We start from the raw sequence: 19,045 nt of genomic DNA, 5'->3' as shown, positions 1-19,045 counted from the left end.
GGGAGGGCATTCCACAGGGTGAGTGCCACTACCAAGAAGGCCCTCTGCCTGCTGGAGGCAGGAAAGACACAACTGTGAAGGGACACTTGGGAGTCTTAATTCCCTGCCAATTGTTCCTGGGCATGCAAGGCTTGCATTCAGCACCTCTTAAATTTGGTGCCAACACACTGAAGGCCCCGCTTTTGATCGGCCGTGTTCTGGAGTTCCCCCTGAGCTTGGAGTCATCACCACTTAACAGCTACGTCGCAAGGTATGGTGAGCAATAGCATGATGACGTTTATTTATTTTTGCCCCCAGCCTCTGGTGTTACAGAGTTCTAAGAAGCCTTTGCAGAAATGATCATTGTTTATTTCATTTATACCCCACTCTTATACACCTTCTGCATTCAAAGCAACATACAGCAGAAGTAAACATTACAAAACTCAGAATCGAATATAGCCACAACTGTGGGGGCACCAGATGACACTGGATGAAATAGGCCTGGTTCACAGAGAGTGCAAGGAGTGAGGAATCTATGGCTCTCCAGCCATGGCTGGACTCCAGATCTCAGCCGGCATGTCCAATGAGCAGGAATGATTACAGCAACACCTGGAGGGCTACAGTTTCCTCCCCACTACACTAAACCATGGTTTGTTTAACAAACCATGGGTTAACAAGTCACTCCACAGAAAATCAAACAAGCCGTGGCCTCCTTCTCCAATATTTGACTTGTTTTTCAGTTGCTTTTGCCTTTTTGGTTTGGTGAGTTGCTGTTTTTTGTCGGGGGTTCAAGCAAACCATGGTTAAAGGCACGTTAGACATAATACCAAACCAAGGTTCATAAGCCAACAACAAACCATGGCTTCAGATCGCAATTTGTTGGGAGTAAACAAACCATAGATAACCTGTCTCTCGTGGGAAACAGGATGTAAACTGGAAATAGGATGTAAACTGGTGAAATGTCCCATCTTGGCTGAAAGCCACGGGCAGGCTGTTGTTTTCTTTGCATCGGGGCAGAGCTGGTGACTCTTTCCCCTCCTCTCTCCCCTCCCCCAGAGCTGGAGGTTCTGCAAATGGGGTGTTAAAGCCTGGTGCAGAATATGGTTTCCCGAGGAACATTATTTTCAGCAGGGAAAACTTGTTTCTTTGCATAATTCAGCTTATTAAACTCTGCTGTAATTTCCATGATAGATTTCCCTTTTGTTTCCGGGAGGAACAAGAAGATGAAAACGCCGGAGGCTGCAAGGATGCCCATGAAGATCAGGAAGCAGAAGGGGCCGAGATATTCCTGGAAAGAGAAGGGAAGGGAAAAGGTTAGAACTTTTCAAAACAGCGACTACAAAGGAAGCTTGCGTTGCATTCTCAAAACCCTCCTTGCAAACACTTGGCCAGTCCACAGATTCATACAGAGCAAGATCTCGTTCACCAAGCAGGCCCTCCAGCCCATACAGGACACCCACAATTTTTTAGGGAAGTGAACACCCCATTTTTCACTTTCAAACAGCTGTGTGCAAAATCACCCATGTCCTCATCATGGCCTTAAGTGCCTAATGTCCCGTCGCAGAGTTGATTGTGTGGGACACTCAGCCTGTGGCCTGTGGGCTGCCTCACCACAATGAACGGAAAGATCATCCCAAGCAGGAAGAGACCCATCCAGTTGATGAACCCCACGATCACAAAGGCCGACGGGCGGAAGGTCTGGTTGAAGATCTCGACCATCACGGCAATGGTGGCTCCAGCTGGGAAAGGCAGAGAAAAGCTTTTTTAAAAAGCGTGCAGCGGGCCCAATTCTTTGCAGCTGGTCTGCTTCGGATGTTACGTGGGGAGAAAAAGAATCATAGAACTAGTCTAGTCCAGGCATCCCCAAACTGCGGCCCTCCAGATGTTTTGGCCTACAACTCCCATGATCCCTAGCTAACAGGACCAGTGGTCGGGGGAGATGGGAATTGTAGTCCAAAACATCTGGAGGGCTAAAGTTTGGGGATGCCTGGTCTAGTCCAACCTTTTGCAGTGCATGAATCTTTCCCTCAACGTGGGGCTCTAACCCAAGACCCTGTGATTAAGAGCCTCATGCTCTACCAACTGAGATGTCCTGCAACCTCACCCACCCCGACTAGGCCCTCTGAGGGTGGGTGGGTGGCTGGCTGCTTTGCCAGAGGCCAGTGTGGGCTGGGTGCCACCAACCGCCTCCACACCACCCACCCAGCACCCACAGATGTCAGGATTGGCAGAGACCTGACCAGATGCCTAGACATGCCTCACCCCAACCTCTCAACAGCAAGTGCTGAGTTGGCAGGATTTGGCCCAGTGGGAGCTCCCATGCCTGCATATGGATCTGGGCCTGGTTGGACACGCCCCAGTAAAAAAAAAAAAAGGTACGTCCAGTCAAAGGCGACTATGGGGAGCATCGCTCATCACCGCTTTCAGCCCAAGGGAGCCGGCGTTTGTCCACAGACAGCTTTCCGGGTCATGTGGCCAGCAGGACTAAACTGCTTCTGGTGCAATGGAACACCATGACGGAAACCAGAGTGCACAGAAACGCTGATTACCTTCCCGCTGCAGAATCTTGCTACGGTACCTATTTATCTACTTGCACTGGCGTGCTTTTGGACTGCTAGGTTGGCAGGAGCTGGGGCAGAGCAACGGGAGCTCACTTCGTCATGGGGATTCAAATGCCGACCTGATTGGCAAGCCCAAGCCTCAGTGGTTTACACCACAGCCAGGGGCGGAGGAAGCCGCTGCGGCATCCGGGGCGGGGCGTCGGCACGCAGCGCGCATGTGTGACGTCACCACGCACACATGCACGCTAAACACATGGGCGCTGCACAGTGGCGCCACCAGCAAACCACTCCTGTGCCACGCGGGGATGGCCCCGGGACCCTCAGGACTTCGGCACCATCCCCGCATGGCGCTGGAGCGGCTTGCTGCCGGCAAACCACTCCAGCGCCCGCATGTGCACATGGCACTCCCCCCCGGCAGATACACAGTTCCGTGTGCGGATACGGGAGCTGGCCGCGAGTTGCTGGAGGGCCCCAAAGCATTCCAGAGCGAGGGTGGGCACTGCGTCCGTTGCTTAGCGGCTAAGCAACGGACGCAGCGCCCATCCTCGCTCCGGAATGCTTTCTGCCCCTCTAGCAACTCGCAGCCGGCTCCCGCATGCGCACATGGCGCCCCCCGGCAGATACGCCGAAGCTTCCTGCTGGGTGGAGCCGCGGAGGCCCTGGTCCGCCCCTTGGCTCCGCCCAGCAGCCCAAGCCAGCCGCCACCGCAAGGCCGAGCAAGCCTTTTTACTGGGCGCTGCCGCAGCGGGGCTAGACTTCAGAGTCACAGCAGCTGGGGGGTGCGCCGAGTGTCACCCCCTCCAGTGTGGAACCCGGGGCGCCCTGTCCCCTACACCCCCCTTGCTGCGCCCCTGACCGCAGCCCCACCTGCTGTCCCACAAACACCCAGTGCACACCGCAGTACAGAAGTGGCAAGGCCATGCATGTGGACCATGCCTTTGCGAGCCTTGCCCCCTTCACTCCTTGCCTGGTTTAGTGGCTGGCTGGTCCAGGCTCCCCCAGGCTCCACCCATTGCCCTCCTAGCAGGCTGCTCGCATCCCTTTCCCCCACCCTCGCCCCCTGGAGGTACTCACAAGGCCCGATCCCATAGAAGAGCACAAAGAGGAAGATGAGGACCACACTGAAGTGGTGCATCCAGAAGAAACGGTGCTGGGAAGAAGAAAAGGGTCCTCTAAGCGGGAGTGGAAGGATCCAATGCTTCCTGTTGCAAAGGCAAGCAGAGGAGAATTGGGGGTGCCCAAGTGGGCTGCTGGGGGTGCCAGTCCCTTGAGGGCCAGGGGCAGAGAGGCTTATTATTATTATTATTATTATTATTATTATTATTATTATTAATATACCTATACCCAGGGGGTCTCAGGGTGGTTCACAGAATAAAATCAAGATAGAAGACCACAAAATACATAATAAAAAAACAAAAACAACCCAATAGCCCCCCACAAAAAAACACATTTTAAAAGAGCATAGGATGTCAATCAGATCAACCAAAGGCCTGGTTTAAAAGAAACGTTTTTCCCCAATGCCTAAAGATGTATAACTGGCACCCCCAAACTTCGGCCCTCCAGATGTTTTGGACTACAATCCCCATCATCCCTGACCACTGGTCCTGTTAGCTAGGGATCATGGGAGTTGTAGGCCAAAACATCTGGAGGGCCACAGTTTGGGGATGCCTGATGTATAATGAAGGCACCAGGTGAACTTCCCTGGGGAGAGCATTCCACAGATGGGGAGCCACTGCAGAGAAGGCCCTGTTCTCGTGTTGCCACCCTCCAGACCTCTCGAGGAGGAGGCACATGAAGGAGGGCCTCAGAAGATGATCTCAGGGTCTGGGTAGGTTCATACGGAAGGAGGTGGTCCTTGAGGTATTGCGGTCTTGAACCATTTAAGGCTTTATATGTCAAAACCAGCACTTTTGAATTGGGCCCGGAAACTCATTGGTAGCCAGTGCAGTTGAACGAGGATCGGTGTAATATGCTCAAACTGTCTTACTCCGGTGAGCAACCTGGCCGTTGAATTCTGCACCAGCTGAAGTTTCCAAACCGTCTACGGAGCCAGCCCTATGTATAACTAAAGAAGTCGAGTTCTTGATTGAAGCTTACACAAAAAATTGTAGAAAGGCAAGAACTCTGGACACAAAAGTAACATTGTGTTGGACTAATAGTTTGAATGATTCAAATTTTTCAAATAGTCGCTTATAGATAGATTTATTTCTTGAAGTTTATATGCCAGGTGAAGTTGGTACGCCCTGTTTTGAAAATTCTTCTTCAGCAAATAGTCTTAAAGTCAACATGCACTGCCTTACCTGGAGCGAGAGGGTCAGGGTGAGCAGAGCCAGGACCAGGACCATCGCGGCGTAGCCCCCCCAGAGCAGAAGCCTCCGTCCAAAGCGCTCAATGAGGGAACTCTGGAAGGCAGCAAAAGGAGGGGGACCTCAGGCAGCCTGCCAGGGTAACAGGGGCTGGGGAAATGCATGAGGGACCCCCCCTGACTTTGGGAGGACTGGCTGTGCCCCCCCTTGAACTTACGCACAGGATGGACGAGAGGCACTCGCACATTCCCACGCCCAGAGCGATGTACGGAATGAGCTCCTCTTCAAACCTGGCTGTGCGGAAGACTTCAAAGGAGTAGAAATAGATCTGGAAAAGGCAGGAAGGAGTTGAGGAGACGTGGGGCTAGTTTGCTGGATACGTTTTTGCCTGCAAAGCTCCGTGTTTTGCAGGGGCTCCCCACCTGTCCCCGTTCCCTTCTGTTAGAAGGCAGGTGCTTCACAGCAGGGACACGTCCCTGCCTACCACAGATAGAAACTGCAGTTGGGAAGGAGCCAAAGGCTCATCTAGTCCAACCCCCTGCAATACAGGGACCACACACCCCTCCCTCCAGAGCACTGGCGTGGGGCTTTGGATATGGCCTTGTTGTTGTTGTTTTTTCAGGCAGCAGCTCCTCGGCACTCACATCCACCCCAGATTTGTCTCCACTTGTAGAATCATAGACTCCTAGAATTGGAGAGCCATCTAGCCCAGCCTCCTGCCAATGCAGGAATCTTCTGCCCAACTTTGGGCTCGAACCCACGACCCTGAGATTAAGAGTCTCTCGCTCTACTGACTGAGCTATCAAGGAAGCCTCCAGGAAGAAATGTCTCCAGCCAGAAGGATGCAGATAATGCAGAACCACTGCTGCTTGTGTGCAAATGACTCAAAGCAGGAGGCTTTTACTACTGCAATGACTTGGCTGGCCTTTTGTTCTCTGCACCTTGACTGGTGTTTGTGTATGTTGGAGGGGGACAGGGACGTCTTTTGCTCTGTCTCAGGCAGGCAGCAAAATATATTGGGCTGACCTGCATGAGCTGACCTGCCTGCTGAGCCTGCAGATACAGGGCGGATCGACACTCATGGTTTATAACGTTAGGAAAGGGTTAAGAAAATGCTTCAAAATGTAAGGGTCATATTATTAAAATGTGACAGCAGAGGGTACTGCAGAGCTACTAACTATCTCGAACTAGGTGGGCCTTTTGGAAAGGAAACTTCCATTTTAGAACAGTATTTCTAATATTGTTCTAGTAACATTCTACAGGTGAGTGTAGATCCAGCCACAGACTGGCCATGGCTGGGCCGGGCCGCAGCAACCCTTCTGCTCCCCACCAGGAAGCAAGTAGACCCTTCTTCGCTGGTGCCGGTGGTCCTCCAGATGTCCCTGGATACAAGTCCCATCATCCTTGTCCTGCTGGGTGCAGAGGCTGATGGGAGTTGGAGTAGCACCTGGAGAAGAGCCACCATAGCTGTTTCCTGTCGTAAGGTTTGCTTGATCCAAAAGGCCGTGTGACTTCCTGCTCCCACCACAATGGAGGACCCCTGGAAGCCTCTGCGTCCCCCAGGAAGCAAAGACTCAACTGCGTTGATGCCACAGAGCTGCAAGGTGGTCATGACTGTGATCATCACGTAGAGCTGCCAGCGGAAGGAGCGGGCCTTCATCAGCTCCAGGACGCGCAGGCTCTTGGTGCTGGCCACGGCGGACTTCTCCTTCTTGAGGTCCTCAATCTCCGCTTGGTGGTCACCTTCGCCCCAGAGCTGCTTGATGGCTACGGTGCGGAAGGAAGGAAGCACATATAGGCCTGGCTCCACCCAAAGTGACCCTTGGATCAGCTCAAGGGGTAGATCAATCAATTTCTACTAGGGCAGCTCTCTACCAGCTCCATCTGGTATGCAGGCTGAGACCCTACCTGCCTGCAGGCTGTCTCGCCAGAGTGGCGCATGCTCTAGTTATCTCCCGCTTATACTACTGCAATTTGCTCTCTGTGGGGCTACCTTTGAAGGTGACCCGGAAACTACAACTAATCCAGAATGCAGCAGCTAGACTGGTGACTGGGAGTGGCCACCGAGACTATAGGTCTTTTTGCTCTGTGATGATTCTTATTTCATGGAAATCCCTTGCCCTGAGGCCTCACTCCTTGCAAGCCTTGTTTCTGCAAGGGGAGAGGACCCTGCAGGCACCAGAGAAGGGCTTTGTGGGTGCTGCATTTGCAACGGTGGACTCTGGTCTTTCAGATTTCAGCAGTGCCCTGTGCAGGGCCAACATTTTGCACCCCCCTGTCTCTTGCCTTCTGTTCTGCTGAATTCACTATGTCGCAATTGCAGCGCCCCCTAGACTAGATGCCCGGTGCGCCAGAACCAGTCGTGCTGCTCTAAATCCACCTCTGGCATTGGTGAGCCCTGCTCGAAGTCATTGGCAACCCTGGAGCCAGCCTGTCTCAGCCCTGCTGCTTCCAGATAGCCCGCCTGCCTGACCTGTCCAGATGGCATCGGGTCCTACCTTTCATGAAGGCTTCTTCATTGCCCTTCTGGATCAGAAGGTAGGATGGGGAGTCCGGGAAGCAAGGGAGGGCCAGCAGCTGGACTACTGCAGTGAGCCCACTGAAAGCCAGTAGCAAAGGCCACAAGAAGTCACTGCCTAACATTTCCCTGCAGAGAAGAGAAGGAGGGAGAAGAGAAGGAGGAAGTCAGGGGGCAATGGCGTACAGTGATTTTTTTTTTTGTAAGTGAATAGTTAGGGCCAGAGGCACTAGCTTGCAAGGGCACAAGGCGCCTCCCCTCCCTAAGCTGGGCAGGAGCATCCTGGGTTTTGGGAAGGAGGTGCCAGCCCTATGACAGGATGCTGGCATCCTCCAGCTAGTGTGTAGTGGTTAAGAGCGGTAGACCCGTAATCTGGGGAACCGTGTTCGCGTCTCCTCTCCTCCACATGCAGCTGCTGGGTGACCTTGGGCTAGTCACACTTCTCTGAAGTCTCTCAGCCCCACTCACCTCACAGAGTGTTTGTTGTGGGAGAGGAAGGGAAAGGAGAATGTTAGCTGCTTTGAGACTCCTTCGGGTAGTGATAAAGCGGGATATCAAATCCAAATCCAAACTCTTCTAAGCTCGCTTGCTGTCCTTGGCTGCAGTGGAGGATGCTGCCTTCCCATGGCCAGTACACACAGAAGCTTCTGCCTTTGGATATCAAATCTATTGGATATATTCTGCGGGATATCAAATCTAAACTCTTCTTCTTCCCAAAGCCCAGCGAGCTTTCGGAAAGTGGCGGAAGGGCTCTTGGATCAATCGGAGCATCACTCCTCCCTCCTTAAGCCAGGCAGAAGCTCCCTGGGCTTTGGGAAGGAGGCGCCAGGGGAACATTTCGGGACTACTAGCCTAGTCCCTGCAGTGCACTGACCTCACGCCACTGCAGGGGGGTGTCACCATCACAGGACAGCCCTCCCCAACAGGAGCACAGCCCCCCCCCCCCCGGTCCCTCCTCCCAAACCCACACATTCTTTTGAGCAGCTCAGAATTCAAAGACCCATACCCAAAGCATGCAGCTTTGAAACCAAAGGTTCTAATTTAAGTTCATGTGATTTTTATTCAACACAAAAGTCCCCAAGCCTTTCGGCCACCCTGTTCTCGAGCATCTTTCAGGCACCGCAGAGGAGGAGCTGCACTTACCCCAAGCCCATCACTTGTCCCGAGACTTTCCCGAGGGTCAAGAAAACAGCCACGGTGGCATTTGTGAATCCGCGCAGCTTCTTTGGCGAAATCTCTCCCACGTACTGAGGGTGTATGTTGAAAGAAAACCCTTGGGAAAGAGTGGGGGGGGCATGATAGAGAAACACAGTGAAGAAACCTGCAAAACCACCTAGCTTCACCGTCTCCAGGTTCAAGGTCAACTCAAACGAATTATTATTGGCAGCTGTTGCATGTGACTTGCTCATGGGTCAGCATGTAGCCGGGTCCTGTCTTAGCAGGTCTCCAACCTGCTCCCCAATCCACAGCTCTGCCCAAGTGCCCTGAAGCTCATCCATCTAGGTTTCCAGGCTCGGCCACCCTCCAGTGAGTTCTGGCAAATGGGCAGGGTTAAGTTAAAGAGACTGCAAAAATTGGGGAAGGCTAGGCAGGATTCTCTGCCTGCACAAACAAGGCGTCTTGACTTATAGCATCTCCAAATGAACCAGCCTCCTGCATCTCCCTCCTGCCGCTGGAATTTCTGGTAAGAAATGCTTTAAAGACCCATTTAAAAGACCAACATAGTACAGTGGTACCTGGGTTCTCAAATGCTTTGGTTCTCAAACGCCAAAAACCCAGAAGTAAGTGTTCCGGTTTTTGAACGTTTTTCGGAAGCCGAACGTCCAATGCGGCTGTCAGCTATTGTTTCTGGGGTGCCTGCACCAATCAGAAGCTGCACCTTGGTTTTCAGACATTTTGGAAGTCAAACGGACTCCCAGAACGGATTAAGTGTGGCACTTTTGTTTTGGCTATTTATTTTCCGTTTTTGTTTTTGAGGCTTTTTTTGGTAAATTTGTTTTTGTGACTGTGCGGAACCCAGTTCAGCTACTGATTGATTGATTGATTGATTGATTGTGTGACTGCGGAAATGGATAAAAGCCCCCCAACCAAACAAGGACTATCATCAGCGCAGGTGAGAAAAAAAATAATTTTAACTTTTTATCATCTACAATATTGTCTTATTTATTTTATAGTACAGTGCATCAATTATTGCTTTCATTTTATGGCTCAATGGTCTCGTTAGATAGTACAATTCATGTTAAATTTACGCTTTAGATGTTGTTCTTAAAAGTCTGGAACAGATTAATCCATTTTGCATCGCTTTCTATGGGAAAGCGTGCCTTGGTTTTGGAATGCTTTGGTTTTGGAACGGACTTCCGGAACGGATTAAGTTTGAGAACCAAGGTACCACTGTCATTTAAAAAGAAGACGAGACTGATGAAGGAACAAAAACACAATGCCCCAGGAAGGTTGTGGTGACTTTGCTGCAAGTGCCAGTACGCTTCCTTCATACCAATGCCGACTCCGTAGAGAAAGCGCCCCAGGAGGATCATCTCGAAGGACCCGGCCATCTTGCTGAAACCCATGAGCGACGCAGCCGTCAGCATGATCAAGTTGGTGAACATCTGACATTTCTTTCTGCAATGGAAGGCGGAATCAAGGGGAGAAAGGCAGGCACAGGGACCTTAGAGCAGGCATAGGCAAACTCGGCCCTCCAGACGTTTTGAGACTACAGTTCCCATCATCCCTGACCGCTGCTCCTGTTAGCTGTGGATGATGGGAGTTGTAGTCCCAAAACAGCTAGAGGGCTGAGTTTGCCTATGCCTGCCTTAGAGCAACAGCTCAGCTGCTCCCACCAACAACAAAGGGACATGGACTTACCTCGTGGCCTGATTTGCACCTGGGGTGGGATACAAGTGACTCTCAAGTGGGGGTGCAAACACCGTGGGCTTATAAGGGCCTGGTCAGCTGGGCCATCTATCCAAGGAGAATCTGACCCAACCCCTGCTTTGCTACTACAAATTCATATCAGGATCAAAAGTGGAGCAAAGTTCTCCCAGCCTCTTTGGGAGATCAATCCTACCCAGACCCTGACATCATCTTCTGAGGCCCTCCTTCTTGTGCCTCCTCCTCAAGAGGTCCAGAGGGTGGCAACACGAGAACAGGGCCTTCTCTGCAGTGGCTCCCCATCTGTGGAATGCTCTCCCCAGGGAAGTTCACCTGACGCCTTCATTACACACCTTTAGGTGTCAGGCAAAAACGTTCCTTTTTAACCAGGCCTTTGGGTTGATCTGTTTAACATCCTATACCCTTTTAAAATGTGGCTCTTTTCTGGGTGTGTGGGTGTGATTGGGTTGTTGTTTTTATTCTGATATAACTTACCTTCCAAGTCCCGGACTGCAGAATCCGGGACCGGCAGCCGTGTGACACCAGAAGTTGCGTCGACGTAACTTCCGGTGTCACTTTGCCCTTCTATGGGCACCAAAAATGGCCGCCGGCGGCTTCGAAAGTCGCTTCTACGCATGTCAGGAAGTGCGTCAACGCAACTTCCGGGGTCGCTCTGCCCATCTATGGGCACCAAAAATGGCCGCCGCTGACACCGGAAGTAGCGTCTATGACACTTCCGGACATGCGTAGATGCGACTTTTGAAGCCGGCAGCGGCCATTTTGGGTGCCCATAGAAGGGCAAATCAGAAAGAAAAAAATGGCCGCCGGCAGGAGAAAATAACGGTGAAAAACGGGAGATGAAGTGATACGGGGGACCACCGGGAAAAGGTAAGTAAAAACGGGGGTTTCCTGGGGAAAACGGGGTACTTGGCAGCTATTGATATGACAACAACAACAACAACAACAACAACAACAACATTTTATTTGTATCCTGCCCTCCCCTGCCAGAGCTGGGCTCAAAGCGGCTAACATCTTATAAAACACAATATACATAAAAACAAACAAACAATCGATTAAAATGCACCCCAAAATTAATTCAAATAAATTAAAATTAAAATTAGACTGGTTGTGATCTTTTCTGTGAACTGCCCCGAGACCTCCGGGTATATTACCTCAATCAATCAATCAATCAACCTACCAATCAATAAAGTTTTATTTGTATACTGCCTTTCTGAAGTTAAAACCATGCTCAAGGTGGTTTACAGTGTATAAAAAACAGCAACAATATAATGACAAACATAACAAAAGTAGTCATAATAAAGAAAACACCAAAAAGTGTTTGGAATTGAGCAATTCCCACATAAACCAGAAGATGCAAAATAAAAATACAAATAATCAACAGCAACAATCCCTGCCCCAACTTTCTCTTCGCAGCCAACTATTTGCCCAACACATGCACACACACTTACAACTAAGGAACATATGGGACAGTTTGCAGATTACTTTTCAACTCTGGGGTGCATAGCTGCCAAGTCTCCCGTTTCCCCCGGGAAACCCCCGTTTTTAAAGCCGTTTCCCGCTGTTATCCCGAATGGCAAAATATCCCGTAATTCTCCCAGATTTCTTCCGGTGCCGCTCTGCCCATGTCTGGGCACCGGAAATCGGGCAGCGCCGGCGCTGGAAGTTGCTTCTACGCCTGTCTGGACAGGCGTAGAAGCGACTTCTGGTGCCGGCGCTGCTGATCCCGTATTTTTCTAACTGGGACTTGGCAGCTATGCTGGGGTGTGTTCTAAAGGTTGTTTTCTGCTGCTCCAGAGAAGCGGAAATGGAGCAATGGATTCAAACTACAAGAAAGAAGATTCCACCTAAACATTAGGAAGAACTTCCTGACAGTAAGAGCTGTTCGACAGTGGAATTTGCTGCCAAGGACTGTGGTGGAGTCTCCTTTTTTGGAGGTCTTTAAGCAGAGGCTTGACAGCCATCTGTCAGGAATGCTTTGGTAGTGTTTCCTGCTTGGCAGGGGGTTGGACTGGATGGCCCTTGTGGTCTCTTCCAACTCTATTATTCTATGGAAGTGCGAAGTACAGCAACAATAGGTACGTGTGCTTGTTTTGCTTTTTCCAGGACTGAGAATAAGATGCATCTCTTTGAATTAGAACCCCCCCCCCCCGGCACCAACTTCCAGGGCACTGGCCTGGCGGGCTGGAATCCTACGTCATAGATTTACATGTGCACGGAAGTAACACATCGCTTAGGGAGGGACTTACTTCCGATATTTTGTGGTCAGGTACCCACAGCACACGCTTCCCAAGAGCCCCCCTATGCCGTAGATGGAAACAATGAAGGACCACAGCAAGAGGATGGTTTCTTGCGGGAGAGGGGAGCCATGCCGCTCCAGCCAGGTCTCGTTGATGAATTTTTTAATGTGCTGCAAACAAACAAACACAAAAATTCATTGTGCGTCTATTTCCTTATAACACAAACAATAATGGTGGGTTTTTTTTAATGTTTTGTTGGGAGCCGCCCAGAGTGACTGGGGCAACCCAGTCAGATGGGCAGCATGTAAATAATTAAATTAAACTAAATAACATTGAGATGTGCAACAATTCAATTCAAAATGTAACATCATACTGTTATAATAATAATTATTATTATAATAATTTATTATTTATACCCCACCCATCTGGCTAGGTTTCCCCAGCTACTCTGGGTGGCTTCCAACAGAAATATTAAAATACAATAATTTATTAAACATTAAAAGCTTCCCTAAACAGGGCTGCCTTCAGATGTCCTCTAAAAGTCTGGTAGTTATAGGAATTCTGCAGCCTTATATATATATATGTCTCTCTCTCTCTCTCTGTGTGTGTGTGTGTGTGTGTGTGTGTATTCATAAATGTACAAGGCAAACACATACATAAGTATATAAACCACATACCTGAAATAGTACAGGAGAACAATCCTGAAGCCATTTTGACTCTTCCAGTAACCTCAAATATTCCCCTTATTGTCTCTTTGCTCACAAATCCTGTCTTAAGGGCATATATGTGTATGAATAAGGGGGAAACTGTGACCTGGATTCAGGAACTAAGTATTTAGCATCTCAAAAGGAATGGCCAGGGTGCCCAGGTAAAGCAATCAATGACCATTATCAGTACCCTGCCAGACAGGATTTCTGTTGTAAACTGCCCCCTTCAGTGATGTATATATGATGTTTTGGGGTGGTGGTCTTGAGCTACAGGGTAGGCAATTTCAAAAGTCTATACTGTATAAGAGCTTGCACACCATTGTTCTGGGTTCCTCCTCCCTCCTGCGTGGGGTGAGTGAGCACCCTGTTGCAACAGTTTAATAAAGATCATGCTTACTAGCCGCTTTGCTTCTCAGTATTCTCTGCTTGGCCTCTGTTATTTTCTCCTCCTGATAGGGGACCTCCTACTTAAGGACTCTATACGGGCTCTTGGGTACCCCATATAAGGGAAAGGGAGCAGTTTTTTTTCTTATAACAGTACAAACAGCTACAGTTATAAATTGCACTTGCAAAGAATGTCAGCGGATCAACACATTGTACATACGGTATTACTAAAGTGTATATAAAAGAAATATTTAATTTATAGTTACTTTCAGCATTTAGACCCCACCTTGGTAACAAACTTTATTTAAGTAATGGAGTTTGAACCACCTTTCGTCAATTGGACTCTACAAAACAAGACCAACATACGGTAGCAACATAAAAGGTAAAGGTAAAGGGGACCCCTGACCATTAGGTCCAGTCGCAGACGACTCTGGGGTTGCGGTGCTCATCTCACGTTATTGGCCGAGGGAGCCGGTGTACAGCTTCCGGGTCATGTGGCCAGCATGACTAAGCCACTTCTGGCAAACCAGAGCAGCGCATTGGAAACGCCGTTTACCTTCCCGCCAGAGCGGTACCTATTTATTTACTTGCAGCTCAGCCTGTCGCGGGGATTCGAACCGCTGACCTTCTGATCAGCAAGCCCTAGGCTCAGTGGTTTAACCCACAGCGCCACCAGCTGTGGATGTAAAATCGGACTGTACAAAACAAGACCAACATAGTTGCTGCTTATGAGACATCTCAATTAACTTTTCTGGGCTCGTGTCAATGATTGACTCCCTGCCCTTGGAACTAGTGAAGCCCATCAAGTCTGGCCAATTTACAAATTTTTGATCCCCTGAAAATATGCAACGGGCATGCATGTTGGGGCGCTTTACCAGTTGCCTGTGTTGCCTGTGGATGAGATTACGGGCTTCGGATATTGGCTGTGCACACATTTCCAGATCGTGTTTTGTGCTTCTGGTACATTATACTTGTTGGGATTACGGTAGACTGATAGCAAAGCTGCCTATCAGTTGTGGAAGCTTCTAGTTAGCCCTCCACCCCTGATGTGGAGCCAGCCAATTAGACAGCCCCTTCAAGTCACTGGTGAAGAGAGGCTACACCCACAAAACAGTGGGTGGATCAGTTCCCTGATTCAGTCCATAGGTGGGGCTGGGAGAGACACATGCCCATAGGAGACACATGCCCATAGGAACCAACTCCTAGGGGCCGAGCAGTGCAGAATTTACGTATAAGCTAAACAAGCTATAGCTTAGGGGCCCCCTCTCTTGGGCCCCCCAATATACTTCTTCTTAATTGAAAAAAGGTAAATGGACCCCTGACTGTTAAGTCAACTCTGGTTTGTGGTGCTCATCTCACTTTACTGGCCGAGGGAGCCAGTGTTTGTCTGCAGACAGTTTTTTCCGGGTCATGTGTCCAGCCTGACAAAGCCGCTTCTGGTGAAACCAGAGCAGTGCATGGAAACGCCATTTATCTTCCCACCAGAGTGGTACCTATTTATCTACTTGCACTTTGACGTGCTTTCGAACTGCTAGGTTGGCAGGAGCTGGGACCGAACAATGGGAGCTCACCCCGTCATGGGGATTCAAACCGCCGACCTTCTGATCGGCAATCCCTAGGCTCTGTGGTTTAGACCCCAGTGCCACCCGCGTTCCCTTCTTAATTGCATTTCACTATTAATATACTTCTTCTTAATTGCATTCCAGTTCAACAATTACTTTGATAAAAGACATATTTCATTATGTGCAAATGGCTTTAGAGACCTATTAGGTCCATACATTGACATATAGCATATATTCAACACAAAAAATAGCGACAATGTGTTGTTGACAAAGGACAGCTGGACATATGAAGGTCCCCATTACCTTCACTAGCTTAGGGCCTCATCGAACCTAAACCCGGCCCTGCCCAACCCATCTGGCTGGGTTTCCCCAGCCGCTCTGGGCAGCTCCCAACAGAATATTAAAAACACAACCAAACATCAAACATTAAAAAACTTCCCTAAACAGAGCTGTCTTCAGATGTCTTCTAAAAGTCAGATCGTTGTCATCTTATGGGAGGTCATTCCACAGGGCGGGCGCCACTACCAAGAAGGCCCTCTGCCTGGTTCTTTGATGGGCATTGCCCTTCAAATTGTGTGTGTGCGTCTTGTGATCAATTATACCGGGTGGGCCTTTACCTCCCCTCCCCAATATTTTATTCAAGTTGGCACCCCTGCATCCTGCCTTGAACCCTTGGAGAGCTATTGCTGCCATTCAGTGAACAAGCAATGCTGTGGCTGATCTCACTCAGTCCAAGGCTCCCCTCTTGCGGCCTTGACAGTTCCAACCTAAGGAATGCAGGACAGGTTTTGCTTTTTTTCTTACCAGGGAGGGGTAGTTGATCACAGAAATGTGAAACCCGTATGGGAAGCTGCCACCTATGCCCAGCACAAAGATCATCTGGAACAACCCGCGATATTGAATCTGTAAAGACAAAGCATATCCAGAGCCTTTGAAGCTTGAAGGGCATCTCCTGGTGCCCCAAAGGGGGGGAAATACACAGTAGATTTCAGAAAAATTCTACAGAATTGGCAAATGAACAAAGCCGAATGTTCAAATGCTGGAATTTATCACGAGTATTTTCTTTTCTCTTTTAAAATGGATTTGTTAATTAATTCTATAGTACATGATGAATAACTGGCCAGTATTGACAGATCGTCTATGATGATATGAAAAGTTTCATAATTCTTTTTTTTCTCATGTGATTTTTTATTGCTTTTACTTATTCAATAAAAACTGAAATACACAAACAACAGTTGTATCACACAGCAAAATATAACATTTCTCAAATAAAGCAAAAATCCTTTACAAATAATACCCTCTGTCAGACCTTATTAACCTTTCTTCTCTTACTTGTAAGATTTCTTCTTTAGACTTGTTCTTTCATAATTCTTGACCTGGCTTCCCTCAGACCCCTGAGGTGTGTTAACAAGGGACCCCAATATCCTCCTTATATATATATATTTCCCTTCTGATATCTGCTGTCCTCTAGTGGTAAAATGCAGACCCTGTTCATACCTATATTTGGGATGAAAGGAACTGGCCAGATATTTTCCTTTGAAAAAGGAAGGACAATGAAGGGGGTCTGCTGCCGTGGCCAGGAGAAAACAGGCCTCTTGCTTTGCCTCAGCCAGAAGAAAGCCACCCACCTTCCCGAAAACCAGCGCACCCATCTTCTGCCACTTCCACCCAGCACATCGTGAAGCCTCATCGGAGAGAAAAAGAATAATTCTGTGCAGGTAGGATTTCTCAAAACTTGGAGACATGAGCTGGGGGCTCCAGGTCAGGTACTGCTCCCCCCCACCCCTGGAGCAGAAGTAATGGGGAGCATCCTTTTGTGGTGACAAGAGGCCGGGGGAGCGGAGGACCTGAAATCACCACGGCAACTGCAGCAGCACCAGTTGAGGCAAAGGACCACCCTGACCATCCAAGGTAGGCAGGACACACTGGGGGGAAGTTGTGGGTCAGAAAGTGAAGGCAGGGAGGTGTCACACCGTGCAAGGGGAGAAAACATATCCAGTACCCTGTTCCCAAAGGATGCCATGGCCTGCCGTGAAGGTCCAGTGCGACGCAACTCATGTGTTAGATTCTAGATGTTGTTGCTGCAAAGACCCCCACACAGCCAAATTCTCAAGTGGGTCTCACACAGAGGGCTGCTCCCCGTTACTGCTGCTCCACCCTTCATTGCCAAGGGCGAACATTTTGCATTGCTAGTCAGACCATACTCCAAATGCTCATATTTGAGTGGGTTTCTAAAACACAAATTCTGTTGTTCGCTTGATCTATCAATATTGATGTTTTCGGTTTTTGCTCTATGAGTAACTTTTGAGGATTTTTTTTAAAAAAATGTATAATAGCTTATGAAAATGGCTTATGAAGAAGGAGGTACTCACCAGGTCAGAGAGGAAGCTCCCCATCTCCGATTCAAGGACCCCCACGGGGGTGGGGGGTGCTACCAATTTATCAACGGCTGGCCCCTCTCAGGATACAACATGGGCTGCTTCTCAACTCTCTCTCTCTCTCTCTCTCTCTCTCTCTCTCTCTCTCTCTCTCTCTCTCTCTCTCCTATCTTGCCAAAACCATCAGCAGGCACCAATTACTCGAAGTTAAAAATTACTAAGCAGGTTTTCAATTAATGGATTAATTTCGTGCAAAGCTTGGAACCGCAAAGCTAAATAGATCAACCAGCTGTAGGTGTTCATGACCAATTGCATCCTCAAAAGGCAGTGAGCCCATGTGAACGCCCCCCAGACTTGGGGAAGAGGCTTTGGCGGTTTGCCATCCTCAAATTGTATAAATTCAGTCTGGCTGCACTTCTGCCCCGGGGAAAAATTGTGTTACAGTGGTACCTTGGTTCTCAAACTTAATCCATTCCGGAAGTCTGTTCCAAAACCAAAGCGTTCCAAAACCAAGGCACGCTTTCCCATAGAAGGTAATGCAAAATGGATTAATCCGTTCCAGACTTTTAAAAACAACCCCTGAAACAGCAATTTAACATGAATTTTACTATCTAAAGAGACCATTGATCCATAAAATGAAAAAAATGTACAATGTACTGTTGTCACACAATCAATCAATCAATCAATCAATCGATTAGTACCTGAGCTCAGTTCCACACAGTCACAAAAACAAAAACAAAAGAGAGCCACAAAAATGCAAAATAAACAGCAAAAACAGACAGACCTCAGTGTAACACTCAAATCGGAAGCGGAACACTTAAAACGGAAGTGTGGCACTCAAAACGGAGCACGTTCGGCTTCCAAAAAAGGTTTGCAAGCCGGAACACTTACTTCCAGGTTTGCAGTGTTTGAGCACCAAGGCGTTTGAGAACCAAGGTACCACTGTAGTTGTAAATGGACCATTGGTGCTCTGCTGCCAAATCAAGGGCTCAGCCACACTTTCGTTTTGTCCCAGGATTCCTAGTCATGGGTTTGAGAGGTTTCAGCTTTGCCCCACAGCTTTTCCTGGGGGAACCTGCTGTTTACTGCCGAAACAGAACAAACACCCATCTGCAAAAAAAACCCCGACTTCTGCAATTTCGGGATGTCCTGGAAAAACTGGAACAGTTGCAGGTATGACTTTGCAGGGCAAAAGAAGAACCCCTCAGACCTGTGACTAGAAATCACAGGGCAAATGTCAGTGTGGATGAGCCTCAATAGTACAGTATCACCCACGCTCCCTCTGCCTGCAAATACTCAGTATACCTGAAGGAGCATCTCCACCCCCATCCTTCAGCCCAGACACTGAGGTCCAGCGCAGAGGACCTTCTGCCGGTTCCCTCACTGCGAGAAGTGAGGTTACAGGGAACCAAGCAGAGGGCTTTCTTGGTAGTGGTGCCCACCCTGTGGAATGCCCTTCCATCAGATGTCAAGGAAATAAACAACGATCTGACTTTTAGAAGACATCTGAAGGTAGCCCTGTTT

The 19,045-nt window shown here is 49.0% G+C and overlaps 1 protein-coding gene across 1 annotated transcript; it reads right to left on the bottom strand.

Moving 5' to 3' along the window:
* Positions 1–181: 181 nt before the first annotated feature.
* On the bottom strand, positions 182–19,033 carry LOC118076038 (solute carrier family 2, facilitated glucose transporter member 11-like). Its single transcript, XM_035098542.2, has 11 exons — positions 15,948–19,033; positions 12,500–12,660; positions 9,859–9,983; positions 8,508–8,637; positions 7,345–7,493; positions 6,426–6,613; positions 5,064–5,174; positions 4,841–4,942; positions 3,615–3,690; positions 1,591–1,718; positions 182–1,267 (listed from the first exon to the last, which is right to left on the bottom strand). Exons 1-11 carry the CDS (start codon positions 16,020–16,022, stop codon positions 1,061–1,063), a joined length of 1,452 nt encoding a protein of 483 aa, XP_034954433.1. The 5' UTR covers positions 16,023–19,033; the 3' UTR covers positions 182–1,060.
* Between the last annotated feature and the right edge of the window lie 12 nt (positions 19,034–19,045).

The sequence above is a fragment of the Zootoca vivipara genome, chromosome 17 (assembly GCF_963506605.1).
Source record: "Zootoca vivipara chromosome 17, rZooViv1.1, whole genome shotgun sequence".
NCBI lineage: Eukaryota > Metazoa > Chordata > Lepidosauria > Squamata > Lacertidae > Zootoca > Zootoca vivipara.
This window is presented reverse-complemented; position numbering and strand designations above follow the sequence as displayed.

What these genes read in the sequence shown, in the direction of transcription:
- LOC118076038 (XM_035098542.2), bottom strand. Translation starts at nt 16,022, where the DNA reads ATGATCTTTGTGCTGGGCATAGGTGGCAGCTTCCCATACGGGTTTCAC. An exon ending in TGAAGAAGCCTTCATGAAAG is followed by an intron (nt 6,614 to 7,344) that starts GTAGGACCCGAT and finishes TCCGCACCGTAG; the next exon opens with CCATCAAGCAGCTCTGGGGC. An exon ending in CTTCTATGGGATCGGGCCTT is followed by an intron (nt 1,719 to 3,614) that starts GTGAGTACCTCC and finishes TGCCTTTCCCAG; the next exon opens with CTGGAGCCACCATTGCCGTG.